A 14,823-nucleotide genomic window follows, 5' to 3' on the forward strand; every position below is an offset into this window, starting at 1 on the left:
ATCAGATCTTTCATGTCTCCCACTGAATATCATGTATACATTGATTTTCTCTCATCATAATTATTGTAACTCACTTGTGTGTGTGTGTGTCTGTGTGTAATTCTTTCTCAGTTGCAGTCCCCCGCCAGGCATCAATACTAACAGAATTATCCTGAACTTGCAAACTTGCACCTGTTGCCTTTAACATTCCGCATTGATTTAGAAATGCCACTCATCACTTAATAAATGGCCTCACTTCTAACTACTTTAAGGACTTATTAACCCTCATGTGCCTTGGTGTTCACTCAGACCTGTGAATGGAGCTCTGCTGGTCATTACCACATCCCATCATAGGGTTGACCTTCACTGTGCGGATAGAGGCCGGTCTGTGGAACAATTTACCCAAAGAGATCAAACAGGTAACTTCCTTATAGAGTCTTTTGAATCTCTTTGTAAAACATTTTATAATCACAAAGATTTATAATTGACATTTATAACTGATAATATTTTTCTTGTTATATTAACAATTATTTTAATCTTCTTTTTAGTTTGTCAGTAAAAGTGCTGTCTACCTCCATCACCCTACCTCTACCTAGAGTGTAGTTCTCCCTGCTGGGTACAGTGGCAGCACATGAGAGATGTAGCATTTAGACTCATAATGGAGAAATATCATGTTGAATACGCACATTACTACAGTGAAGGTCACTGACAACATATATGTTAAGTTTACTAAATATGATTTATACACTGACGCATTGCTCCTAGCTGGTTTACAATATATGTCTGAAATGGGCTCAGGAAACTTACATGACCTTGATGATGTTTCATTGTGGAAAAAATACTCAGAACGGAGCCTGACACCTTAAACCATAGCTAAGCTTATACACAACAACAAAGTTCAAGATTCATCTGTATGGTAATGGAAATAAAAACCACTAACACATCTGTTATGGATGCCATACATTTTATTGTGCTGAATAAAACACAGTGAATATCTATAAAGACTTTGCTTAGGAAGCAAGTAAAATCTGTAGTGAAGTCAAGACAGTAATATTAGGTGGATAGAGGAAGCGATAAAAGTTAGACACTGAAGAAGACGCTTGAAACGATACAAAAGGAGCGTGGCAGACGGGGAGCTGGGACATCTCTCCGCCCACCTCACAGGCTAACTACATAACATTGTATAAAGTAAGAAAATTCCTTTTCAAAGTGTAAATGTCCAGTCTTACCTAACGGTGACTGAGAGGCAGAGAAAAAAGCAGTCTTACAAAATGCATCCCCCACAAAAAATAAACTATATATATGTATATATATATATATAGATATAAAATGTTAAGATGTTCTCCATACGCTCTCAAACACCTGGATTTTTTAAACAGTATTTAAGGTTGAAAACGAGGTAAAAACAGGCCTTTCTGGAGGTAGTAATGTGTATTTGATTGTACTAGAACATGATATCATGAAGCGAAAAAGATCGACTTCATTAAGACTCCCGGAGCTGAGGGCTCAACAACGGAGGCTTCTACAGTCATCCTGCCAGAGAACATGAGCCGGTGTTTTATACTCCACTGAAATCAAGTCCACATCTCTGAGGGGAAATGAAGAGCTCAAAACCTGGAGCTGGTTGAGCTCCGTAGATGCCATTTACATCTGGTATTACCACGTGATCTGTATCTGGATACCCTGCATTGTGAGTGCAGAAGAGAAACTACACCCTAAGTTGAATTTTTTGAGCTGCACACACTATCACACAAATCCTCGATGGCATAAGATGTCAGATTAGGTTGCTCAATATGAAAATTCAGTTCAGCTGAATTCTCTGGCCGCTTCCTGACCATGACGTGACTTAGTGATGTAAGACTCTGAGGAACAAGAGTACAAACGGTGGCACCAGAGCCCGGGTTTGCTCTCAAAGGGTCAGAATGTTTGTCAGTAGGATTTTTTGCAAAGTCCTCTCAATGGATTTCCACAAAACTTGTATGAGACATGGACCAAGAAAGAACACGATACATTTCTGCGCGAGTGGATCCAAGAATTCTTATCACTTTCTGTTGTTTCCCTTTAAAAAGCTTGGAAATGCTTTGTACTCACCCAGATACCTACTGATCACATAATGATACCATATGCTATTTAATGATGAAATGTTAATATGATGAAGCCTGTCTGTGTCAAAGCCTTTTGTTAAAAGCTACTGATAAACCTGCCTCAACAGGATTCTCTCAATTTAGACTGTTTGCGTCGTTGGAAACAGCGTCACCGGCACAGTGTTTGGATTCTGTAAGTTAGTTATTGAAGGCAACACAAATCTTTCTTGGTTTTGTCATTATTGATGCATGTATAGTCCCTCCTAATTTACTCAAGTTCAGTTTTTTCAAGCCTTATTTAGACTAGCCAGCTCTATCTTTGTACTTCTTGGATAATGGCCATCAATTATACATTTATTATGATTTTATTATAAATGTAATTTTTATCTCGGGTCTCAAAGAGGCGGCTTCTTACTGTCCACTTCTTCACTATGAAAAATAGGGGGGACACCATGCCTGTTACACACCAGCTGTGTGGCCGCTCTAGCTTGTTTACATGGGTGGTAATAAGAAAATCAAGAGGTCCCGCAGCCAACACGCATGAGTGAGGTAAGCGGTGTGGCCCGGGCCTCAGCCAATCAGCCTCCGACCATGGCCATGACAATTATTCGAGGCAAAACATGAAAGAAGCGGAATGAGGCCAGACGCTGTACTGTCGCACTATCACAGACACACACTGTACTTACAGAGTGTCAGTAAGGTTGCTATATTGACTGTTTGTGTTGATTAAGTACACACAGGGATCAGAGTGAAAGGAAATTTGACTGAGGGCTTCTTTACAGTCCACAACACAGTGCAGGTGGTTGGTTTAGAGAGAGTTCCCCACAGGACGCAGCTCCTCTGAGGTTCTACCTCTGGCCACATTCAAAAATACCATGTTAACGTTTCAAAAAGGTTGCCATGACGACAGGTGAGAATATAATCTATCACTAAGTGAAAAGCAATTCCATATACATCTGGTTTAACCACATAACAAGACAAGAAAATCACATTTGTGTGAAGTACACAAAACCGCTAATCAAGTATATTGATATCTACTAATTAAAAACAAGAAAAACATATTCATGAATGAAATATACAGAATCCAAACATATCTGTTATAAACCTGAAGGTCACTTTAAGGTTGAGGATCCACATGTACTGAGATTGGAAACTTGAAAGATCCGATACACCACTTGTTAAGTAAGGAGCTTCTGTAATCCTGATATAGATCATATCACACGTCAAGGTAACTCACACTGAAAGTAAACCGGCAAAATCGTTCCTTTTCAAGACTGGAGGTAGGTATTTGTCAACTGATGAGTCCATTTTTATCGGTCTATTTGAGGTACTGTACATATATAGGTAGTACACATATCTCAGGAGAGACAACTATTCAAACCAAAGAAAAAAAACAAACATCTGAAGCTATATCATGTATTGTCATACATACTCCGTATTAAACCACTGTGTAAATCGGTACAAAATAAATTCAAGTTAACACTTTGATGAACAGAGGTCCCAGTTTGCAAAGTTTTGTTTCATTAAAATGTTTAGACACAAATTAACAATGAGGTGAGAGAGAAAAATAAAACAGTATTTATATATTCGGTTAGCTGCGTTTGTGTATTCAGTTTTTAAAAATATATTTTTATCTATAGGCAGAAGGAAACGTCAGGTACGAGTGTGGATGAGACAAACTCTAAAGACTGCATCTTGAAGTCACCGTTGAAGGTTAATTGAACTCATAGGTAAACATTACATTTATAATAAATTCAACAATAGATTTCATATTCATTCAGAATGTTTGTATTAAACAACCAAAGCTGAAGCTAAAACTATGATAACAAGTGTGACTCACATTTGAAGCATGATTGAAACTTCAAATGTTGGAGAGCCGGCTTTTGAGTCTGTCAACAATTAAAAGAAAATTATTTTTTTCAACGTAAATTATTGTCACACTTTTGACCATAACGCCAGAAAGTTACATGTCAGTCATATTGTTACGTCATATTATCAGAATTTTCTGACTTTCTGCTCACTTTGTGTGAAAACACTTGTCAGGCCGAAGAAAAAACAGAGTGTTCTTTTAAATGTTGACCCACATGACTCTGTTGTATATGACGTTTGCCTCTTTGTGGATTATGTAGTGTTTACCTGACTGAGTCGAACAAAAACAGTTGAGGACAAATTGCCGTTTCCCCTCGTGACAAGCACCACTGGCATGACCTCGCTTCAATGTACAGTATAATGTCACAACACGTTATCAAATATCGGGAACGCCCCCTGCCGCCCACCGGCGTCGGTTTTTGTTTGTACTGAGCAACAGCGTTCATGAGCTGGTTGTGCTGAGTCAGAGGTAGTTGGAAGTCATGAGAAGATATTGCATATCAGTGACCAGAGAGCGCTGGCACGCCATCGGGTTTCCTCAAACCGGAGGCTCCCTGGGGTTACAGTGTGAGATGAGACGTTCAGTGTCACACTGCCGCTGAATCCAGGTATCAAGTGTGTCGAGAGGTAATGTGTGGTTTGTTCTTGTGGTTTTTCTTGAGGTTTTTTATTTTTTCTCCAAGCCTGGGGCTTTTCTTTGCAGTGTGACATCAACGATGGAATCAAGATTTTAAAGCTAAGTTGCGCAAACAACAAACTGAGTGATGCTATGTACATATGTGTGTTAATGTAACTCTGGAAAAAAAAAAAAAACAGTAGTCTGAGCTTGGTTCAAGGTATTGACAGGATGTGAAGAGTCATTCTGTTTTTTTCTAGACGAACAAAAGATGTGTTAAGTCCACCAAGAACAGGGAAAACAAAGCAGGGGCTCTTGTAGTGCTCTGATGTACTGGTCTACCAGGCTCAACTGAAAACTGACTCTTTCCTCATGATGATATCAATAGTTATTATTAATAGCTATTTTCACTGCTAAATTGACGTTTAAGATCTTAAACTTTCCAGCGTGGACACATTGATTGTGTTTTCGAGCAAATACATTAGTAGAATTCACCTAGACAGGATTAAGAATTTGTTCTTTTTTCTTAAATCAATCCGGTAATAAAAACTGGTTTAATTTCAGTAACAGATTGATACAACCAGTCTGATAGTAATTGATTGCGGGCATGGTTGGGTTTTTCAATAGACCAGAGCATTTCGTCCTATGATGAATTTTGTAGTGGGTGCTGCAGGAAACATACAGGAAGATGGTGTATTTTTAAGCTTTAAAGATGATATTTGGGGATCCTATGGGGATGTCAAGCTAAATCTGAGTTAATGCTAACAACATGAGCAAACTTTTGTCAAAATGGCCTTAACCCAACCGGAGGGATAAGCCACTGCCCTGAGGACCTATCTCTGTGTCTCCCTGTCCTCGGTGGCTTAACACCAGTTTGGTTTGGGTGTTGAGAGGGAAGGTCGAGGTCGCTCCTTTTGTTTTAGAGCCAACACTGAAATATGGGAACAGCAGACATTTGTTCTTTCATCCCATGTATGACAAAACCAGACTGCCCCAGTTACTTTTCTGCTGACGTCTGGAGAACCAGTCAACGATGATGGGGGATGTGGTGGGGTCTGCTAATGCTCATTGTCATTTGAAGATGATGATGTGTCTGAGGGACCGCAAACCCCCACTGTCGGGGTGTGGGCCAAACTTACTCATTATGGAGGTTTCTGTTTGTTTTTTGATGATTCTGACTGAGGAGTGTAGGTTTGTTGTATCTGCTGATGATGTGTGTGTCTCTGCCTGCCTGACTGTTTGGACAGGCGGAATGTCTGGAGACGAGCTTCTGATGCTGCTGAGCTCTGAATGACCTGTGTGAAAGAAACGCATCAAAGGGATTTTAGAGACGCAGACAGATACTGAACATCTCCGCCTGTTCAGTGTGGACGCACGCAAAGGCTGAAAACTGAAAGATTAACAATGGAAATTCTCTAATTGAAGTAGAATAATGTTGGGAAAAGGCAAAAATAAGTGGTCAAGGCAGTCTTTCTCCTTTGAAAGACCTGACAGCTGATTTGAGGTAGAGGTTTGACGGTGTGGAAGCTTAGTCCTTCTCTTCAGCCTCCTCCTCTTCTTCTTCTTCTGTTTCTTCTTCTGTTTCGTCTTTCTGTGGATGAACACAAAATGATCTATGTCACTTTAAACTCTTCTTTTTTTTTTTAGTTGCTCAACCTCTCACCTAAAGATGAGGCACGACTAGGGGTGTCACGATACCAAAAATTCATTAGTCGGTGCCAATACCAGTAAAATAACACGATTCTCAGAGATCAGCGCCGCAGCTCCAGTAGAGGCGCAGCACAGATGCAAACAGCTGGCATCGGCGCTCACCGTTCTTACGGTGCTTAAAAAAAAAGTCTGTGTTTTGTTATTTTGTTATTTTAGTATCGAAAGTTATCGTAAGTATCGGTTCTCGTGACATCCCTAGGCACGACCATAACCGCATCTGCTCAGTGACTTGTTCACAGGGTTAATCGAGCAGCTAATTGCTCCATGGTCACCGAGTCAATGGTTAACCCCTGAGAGGAAACGGTTGTGTGCATGACAAGGCAGAGCCGTCCCTGATGGAGAACCACCAGACTGACGGGGCAGCCATTCACAGATCATAATGCAAAGTTGCATTTCAGTCAATTGATGCTGAAAATGCATTCATCACTATATGAACACAGATGCAATCAATACTGCAGGTGAAGAACGCGTCATGAATCTGACGTATTCTTTTTTTTTTTTACTTCTAAAGAACCATTATGGTAATGGGTTTGTGAATAAACTCACAAGTGTTAATGGATCCCTAAATTTCCCCAGAGACAACGTTGCTTGATCTTTTTTTAAAGTGCATGGTGACCACTGTGACAACAAGCAGGGATGTTCCTCCTCCCTCCACTGATGAAATGGATTTCATTTTCCACATGGATTCATTTTATGATGTGGAGGCTAACTGATACAATTTACAACCCACTTCCTCTCCCAGACAGTAGTGGTGCACCCACCCCAGACGCCGGCTGCCGAAGCAAGTCCGATCCTGCAGCTCCGACTCTGTTCATTAGTGCTCACACACTGCAGCCCAGAGTGCTCCGCTAAAAGCTACCATGTGTGACGAGGGTAAATGAGAGCAGGGAGGGGGGAAAGGTGGCGGTGGTTGGGGGTGGGAGATGCCCGTGGATAAAATACTAATTTATTCAACCTATATTGAGGGTGTCTACTACCAGAAGGATCCGTCAAATCCTCATGGAGATGTTTCCGACTCAATCCTCTCTGGAGCTCTTCTTTAAAGTCGGAGTCAGAGTTTACACAAGGTCATAGACCAAAGTGTTGATACTTGTTGCAGGTGACACTAGAGGGTGAGAAGGTTTAAAAGGCAAGAGGTGCACACAACTTATACGACTACCACAACTACTAAGAATAGGAACAGCCTGTCTTAAACCACTTGGTATATCACACATTCACACGTTCTTGACCAATCCAGGCCGACCTCCTCCAAACAAGGTTTTGACTCCTGTATCTCTCTGTTGACTCTCCTTTCTCTCTGATCTCATTAAGTAGACTCACATAGACTCGACCCCTGTTGCCTGGAGCCAATTGGCATCACTTTGCCTCTATTTGCATTTTTCCATTCCCTCTGTACCCACTCAGGGCTGTAACCTTTACTTAGGCGTTGAATACAAATGGCCTCCTTCGTCATTCTCTAGCAATTCACTGATTTCTGGTCGACGACTTTGACCCCTTTCCAGATGACTGATATAAGCTGTGTCCCAAATCGGGGCCGTGGTCTACATGGTCCATGGAGGAAGTGGTCTTTGTGGGCTGCTTAGACCGCAAAGGCTGAAATGAAATGATCTATGGAGGATTTCCATGATTGGAGTCAACAGCTTGTCCCTACCTAAGTAATATCGCTTAGCAACAGAGCTGTATGGACACGACTAGAACGTTGTGCTGCCCCTTGTTTTTTTTTTACATATGTACCGTTCGGTTGAGTTGATGCCTGCATCGGACAACTCGTCTTGCCGGCCATTACATCTTTGAAACCAGGCGCAATGAATCATGGGGTAGGGTGGTCGAAGAAGGATCCGTCCATTGTATAGACTTTGTTTCTCTGGGATCGAAGGAAGCATTTGTCCTCCACATTTGTGGGATCTATTGTAATGGGGAAGCCTTGTTGCAGTGTCCCACTGTCTTCAAATGCAGCCTCCAAAGAATGCAACTCCTGAATTGAGACACAGCTATAGTATTCCCCACAGCTGTCGCATGCCATTTAGCTATCAGAATCAGAACCCTATCTTACAGCCCCATCATCTTGAAGTGTTGAACGGCTTGAGCGAGTGCTGAGCGCTGACTCCTTGAAGACTGGGGTAAGATGTTCTGACAGTACAGCCTTCTTAGTGCATTGACTTCTTATTTTGGTGCCATGGCAAACATTTGTGGAAAGGTGACTTTTTGGACCCCATTGTGCTTTTTTTAAATGCGGTGAACATTCCAGGTTCTTAACGCCCCCTTCTGCCAATCACTTTGTTCATTAGAACAGTATTATGAAGCTGAAAAGAACAAGGCCCTGGTAGCTACAGCAGTAGTTGTAACTTCATCAGGAGACTGTGCATGTGCAAGGTTTGTAGTTTCCAGCGGGGTCATGCATTAAGCCCACCCAACACTGTGCACTGGAATAAGAGGGGTTTGAGGTTTAGTGCGTAGTGGTGGTGGTGCTGCTGCTGCCTGGGCCGATATAAAGCAGCCTATCAAAGCCGGAGAGAGCTAAATTACATTTTTATGGCTTGCAGCTCCCAGGGCCTCACGGCACCTCCCAACTACATCAGCAACGTTCCCACTCGGCCACAAATCAGCGGCGAGTTATGCATTCACACCAAGAGGTGGCCCGCACCAGTGAAAGGAGGGGGGCTGGCGGATTCCTTGAGTGTGAGAGAATGCTGGGTGGTGGGGAGGGGTTGGAGGTCCCTGTGTCATGTTTCACTCACTTATTACCAATCTGCTTTCCTCTGATGTGCGCGCTGGCACCAGTGACACAAAACGACATCTAATTATCTGCTCCATGTGAACGCGCAGAAGTGGAAGAACTGGAGCCGGCCTCGGAATTTCTCACCAAGAGCACCGGAGATAACTCACATCATGTTTCAACCCCCCCCCCTGTATTTACAAGACGTGACTTTTGCCACAGTTCTCATCGGGGCCTGAAGATTTCGTGAGTACTAGTGACAGCACAAGTGTGGTGCTACTTCAGCAGCCATGCACACGGACGTTCCAGGTCTCCGAGAAGCATTGCCTAAACCTACAACATGGCCAATTGAGAAACACAGTAGAGACCCAAAATGTGAGACCCAATTATAAAGGGAAAAAAGAAGAGGTATTATAAGGACCTGTGGTGATGGAGTAAGTTGTGACCCGTGTGTCAGGAGCAAAGCTGTGAAACCTCTTTTAAAAGGGAAGAGCTTAGCTGGGTGGTCAACAAGGCATGGAACTTTACTTTGACACAGGAGCCTGTCTTTTTTTACTGTTTCCCACTGTCAGTCTGCCAACGTCATATTTTCCTTAATACAAATCAAGTTGGTTTCACATCTAAACCTAACCAAGCCTTAACCATATCTGTGTAGTGGATCATGAACCAAATGTCCAAATGCTACAAATGCCCTTTGTTATGGATCGAAAAACGCACTGACAGGCAATGCTAGTGTTATTCCGACGTTAGTGGTGAAACATGACAAGATTCTATAGTGTGTGTGTGGGTTAGAGCCTGTGTGAGATTTTGGAGGAGGTTTTTCGTAAGTTCCCAGCGTAACACAAAACACATCCACAGCAAAAAGCTAAGACATCTTTATCAGTATATGGCCTCTATAGCCTTTAGTAAACACCATATATTTAAAGTAAAAATATCCAAATATTGAAATAACGAATAACACAGAGCAACATGTAATGCATCCTGTGTGTGTGTGTTGCATTTGTGTGGAGTTGTCTATGCACAACCCATAGGGTATCTTACCTGAGCAGGCTTTTTCTGGACGACTTGCTGTGGCTGCAAGAGAGAAGATGGCTCAAGGTTAGTGATGTTTCTCCAATATCTGTCATCATGGGCAACAATCAGTTCCAGCATCAAATGTTTTATTTCACAGAAAATGTCACACAGTGGATCAAAAAGAATATCCTTCGAATTTAGGCCTGGCAGGTAAAGATTCAAGTGGAAAAGAAAGCCAGCACCAAAATAGCTTCATACACACAATGAATAATGCAGAGTGTTTATAGGTCTACTATCAAAAAATAAGTATAATTATTTGTATAATAATAATAATAATAAAATACTATAATACTATCAGGCCTTGTGTGTACTAATGCTTCATATCTTTCATGGTGATCAATAAATGAGATGTATTGTAATATGTGAACAATGGAATATTTGCCCGGTTCAGACGGAATAAGCTTATATAGTGACATCATGTGACCTACTGACCCGCGGCATCAGCAGAAGTGTTTGCAAAGGTGTGTGATTACGGTATAAGAACACAATTTTGCCAAAAGTAAAGCATCTCTGCATAGCATTGTCTTGTCCTCTGTGTACTTTGTGTACTTTCAGTGAGGTCCATGGTACCACATGTCAGTCATGTTCGCCTATCATGAGTTAAACATTTGGGCATGTACATGTAGTGTTTGTTGAATTTTAGTTTAGTAAACAACACTTTTCCTGTAGGTCATAGACTTTAAGCGATCAAGCTTCAAAGTCACGCTCAATATTTAGCTATGACAAATTGATAAGGTTACACTGATAAAGTCACATGTTGCCTGATCTTGTGACGGTCACTGGACGATTACAATATCACATTAAAAATAAATACTGTAAATTTGTGATAGACTCCCATTGGTGCACAAAAGTATTGAGTTGGACTCAAGCTGCCTGTATATGAGGGCCTGTATATAACAACGCAAATGTCTGAGTCAATTGCTGCGGACATTCTCCGGACTTTGTCCTGCAGCGCTCTGGTAAAAACTCCACAGAATGTCCAAATGAGCCCATGTGAGAATGGTCGGAAAAGCTCTAAATAGAAACAGTCCTGTTACCATTTGATTTTGCCCCCACCCAACCCTAACAGGCAAATGCACAAGATCCACAAATGCGCAAAAAGAAGATTTGTACTCACAATACTTGCCATGCAAATAAACCTACAAAGGTACATTCATTTGAGTGGTGCACAAATATTATTTATAAATCCTATAAAAGTCATGTAACTAATATTTGCAGAATACTTTTATGTTCAAATCTCTTAGATCCGCCATCGATGTAGAACAACATGTAGATACAACCTGGATTTGTAATTGACTGAGGTCCTATTTCCCTTTTGGCCTTTGACAGCACGCACAGGAAGTAGCTCTGGACCGGAGCTGAACAGCTGAGCACTCCAGCAGCTCCGAGAATGTAATAGGGAAAATTCGGAGTCCCTGGTGCTTGTAAGCCCAACCAGCTGCTGGCCTTAAGAAGAGAGTTCCATGTCCCTAATCCCCCACGCCCACCAGATCAGTTCAAACAGCTGGTGTTTTCTTTGCCAGCTCTGGCTGGAATGTCAGAAGGCTCAAACACAGTAATGGAGTCCATGTCAACACCGGATGGCCCATGCATTATGAATGCAAGCAGCAGTGACAGAAAGACATGGAAAATCGTGCACACAGACAAGACGATTGGGACCCTCTGAGCACTGTCAGTCACAGCATGCCTTATAAACCGCCCACAGAAAAAAACACAGTGACCACTCCTCATTTGATGTTGGGAAATCTGATGCCTGTGCACTTATACCTGAAGTATTTATTCCTAAGTACTCCTATATACACACAGACACATACACATATTCATATATAGTTTACATCAAAGCAATCATCAATGATCACAGTTATGTCCCAGTCACACACAGAACATTAATTTCAATCAGTCCCAACTTTAAATCCGTTTCTATTATTTTTATGGATGAATATGAGCTTCACTATGCTTAAGCAGTTAGTGGAATCCCTTGCATATTTCCCTATTGCAATAGTGAGTTCACATTGACAAGAGTGGCAATATGCAGAGCACAACAATGGACCCTTCTCCCCCATAACAGTTGCATTTCTTACCAAATAGTGGAAGGGGAGTCACCACCAAATTTGTTTAAATGGAGGCAAAGGAATGAGAACATGTCGTCTGCGCCAAGAGTGACGTACTTGTTGCCAATACTGCATGGCATATTTAAATCATGGTTTCTGTTGAGTGCATAATGGCAATGTGGGATTTGGGACAAAGTGTACGTGAATTCTATTTGTGAAATAAATAGTACAGATCGAAAATTTGAGATTAGAACCAATACAAATAGAAGATAATGGACATTGATGACCCTCTCTTCAACCTACACTGAATAAGGTTTGTCTACACCAAATCCCACGATGAAAAGAAGTCCTTTGTGTTATCTTTGGTATCTGATGTTGTATCTCCCCAAATTTAAATAAACTATAAGTCACCCAAGTACCAGCACCAATGAGCAATCCCCTTTTGACACATTATGCAATATAACAAAACAAAAATGAGGCAGCAGTCTGACCCAGTAAGTGCCGGCTACAAAGTAAGTACGTAAGTGTTTAAGTCAATACTTCCATAGTAACAATAGGTGTACGATGTGCTTTGAAGAGTCCAACTGAATGACCATGAAGACAAAGGGTGAAGAGTCATAAATGTTCGCAGTCTGTAAGTAATCAAATCTACAGCTGCAGTTGCAGTGCATCATTTTCCAAGTGAAACCTACTCTTTACGTACAGAAGCCACTCCTGCTAGTAAACCTCCCATTCCACCAGCCCAGACCCCTCTTCTTCTGCTACACAAAAGGAAAAGCGTTGTCTTTCAGAGTTTCTGGCAGATCTTTGATGTTGCTGGTTCTAGTGTGGGCAGCTTCAACCACTACGGTAGAAGCCAGCTGAAAGCCAATCCCTCCGTGGCTCCAAGAATGCAGCGCTGCAGGCTCTCGGCTCTGCTACCACACAGCCGCCTCCTTCCAGAAGCCTTCCTCTGATTAAAGAGAGAAAATTGCCTCCGCTCTGCTGAGCACCTTGTACAGACCACCATTCACAAAAGCACCACCCATCACGTGAGGTGGGCCCCTCGCCCTGCTCCCTCTCCATCACCACAGTAGCTGTCCACAACACGTTCCACTGTGGCTGCAGGTGACTGGCTTACTTTAGGGGTTCTCAAACTGGTCATATGCTGCAGTGGTGTCATCACAGCTTCCCATAGACCAGTACAATCCACAATTCAAAAGTAATGGATCAAAAGTACTGGATGAGCAAACAACTTGGTCAATAGGATCCATGGATGCTTTTGTAATTGGATGGCTGTTGATATCTTCCACGTCACAAAGAACTGTGTGAAGGCCCTCTTCATACAAGTGCACATTCAAAGACACAGGACTTTACCAAGATTCCTGAAAGTGCCACTTCACTGCTCGAATGGGCAGGCGGGTAAAAAAAAGACCCTGTACCTCACCACTTCACTTCCTCTGCTCCTAAATGCAAATCCTAAACCAATCAGCAACAGCGAGTAGTTTCCATGGGTTGCCATGTTTTCCACGCTTGACAAATTTAGTTTGATTTCTCAACATCTTTCAAGGGCATCTGTCAAGACTATGGAAGCAGTCTGCGTCGGTGCTTGAGATTTAACTGCTGCATGTAAATCTTCATTCACTGCAGCAGCACAAGCTTGAACTGATTGTTGAGCAATTCCTCTTGTTCACTCAACCACTGTTTAATATCCTCCACAAATGTGTGGCGGTATTCCACGATGCTGGCAAACCAGTCATTTTGTGAGTTGGTTTCCCCTTTGAGATAAAAGAAGTCAACATATTATTTGACATGGTGGCATTCTCAAAACAATCAAATAACCTGCATCTTTTCTGCAAACACAAGCTTATATTGCAATGATTAAAACAATTCAATTCAATTCATGCACCTCAAGCTCCTAGGTTCAACTTATCTGTTTGTTCATTCTCAATGTGAAATATAACCAGTCCATTCGGCCTCTCTCTCGCGTCACTCCCCAAAGTTTAAGTTTCAGGTTCCTGAGGTGAATGACTGCTCTGCAGTCACAAGTGGGGTTTTCCAAAACAACACAGAGGTCGTTCAGTCATTCACAAAGATAGAACTTCCTGAATGAACATATGACAACCAACGACGAGCATTTAGCATTTAGCCGGACCATGCATGAACCTGTTGATCACACAATATTGTGGATGTGTTGGATTTGGTGGTGCATCAAATCAGTTGTGCAACTGCTTGGCCTTTTTCAGTTAGGGAAAGTAAAGATTTAACCTTCCAGCAGCTGCAGTCTCACCAGAAGCTTCTCCTCTGCTGCAGCTGCTGATTTGGCTCCTTTCTTTTTCTCCATTCACATCTGGTTTATCATGACGGCATCATTTGACTTCAGATTCTGCTAAAATCATGACTTTGAATGCAACAAATATAATACTTGAGATAATGAAATGATTCTGATATCCCATCAGTCACATCTACGGTTTATATGTTGTGATAGAAACTACTTGACTGTGCAGCTACTAATGAAAAACTAAAAGACTTTTAGTTTCGTCAAGGCTAGTGACTAAGCCTTCAATTTCTAGTGCCGACCCAGGAGCCAGACCAAGACTGCTTGGGTCTCAGGGACCTGATGTCTGGCACTAGAATTTGATTTCCCCACGTGGGTTCTGATGATGGTTCTCCAAGATGTAGGTTGATTCCACCAAACCTGTCAAATAACCTTGACAGGTTTAACTTTGTGTTGACTTCTTGTGG

The 14,823-nt window shown here is 41.9% G+C and overlaps 1 protein-coding gene across 1 annotated transcript in view; it reads right to left on the minus strand.

Moving 5' to 3' along the window:
• Positions 1-926: 926 nt before the first annotated feature.
• Positions 927-14,823, minus strand: part of hmga2 (high mobility group AT-hook 2) — a 33,374-nt gene continuing 19,477 nt past the window's right edge. The window contains exons 4-5 of the mRNA XM_062383179.1: positions 10,016-10,048; positions 927-6,139 (exon numbers count right to left, since the gene is read on the minus strand). Of these exons, the coding sequence (XP_062239163.1) occupies positions 6,077-6,139; positions 10,016-10,048 (96 nt within the window). The 3' untranslated portion in view covers positions 927-6,076. The remainder of the gene's footprint in view (positions 6,140-10,015; positions 10,049-14,823) is intronic.

The sequence above is a fragment of the Platichthys flesus genome, chromosome 23 (assembly GCF_949316205.1).
Source record: "Platichthys flesus chromosome 23, fPlaFle2.1, whole genome shotgun sequence".
Taxonomy (NCBI): Eukaryota; Metazoa; Chordata; class Actinopteri; order Pleuronectiformes; family Pleuronectidae; genus Platichthys; species Platichthys flesus.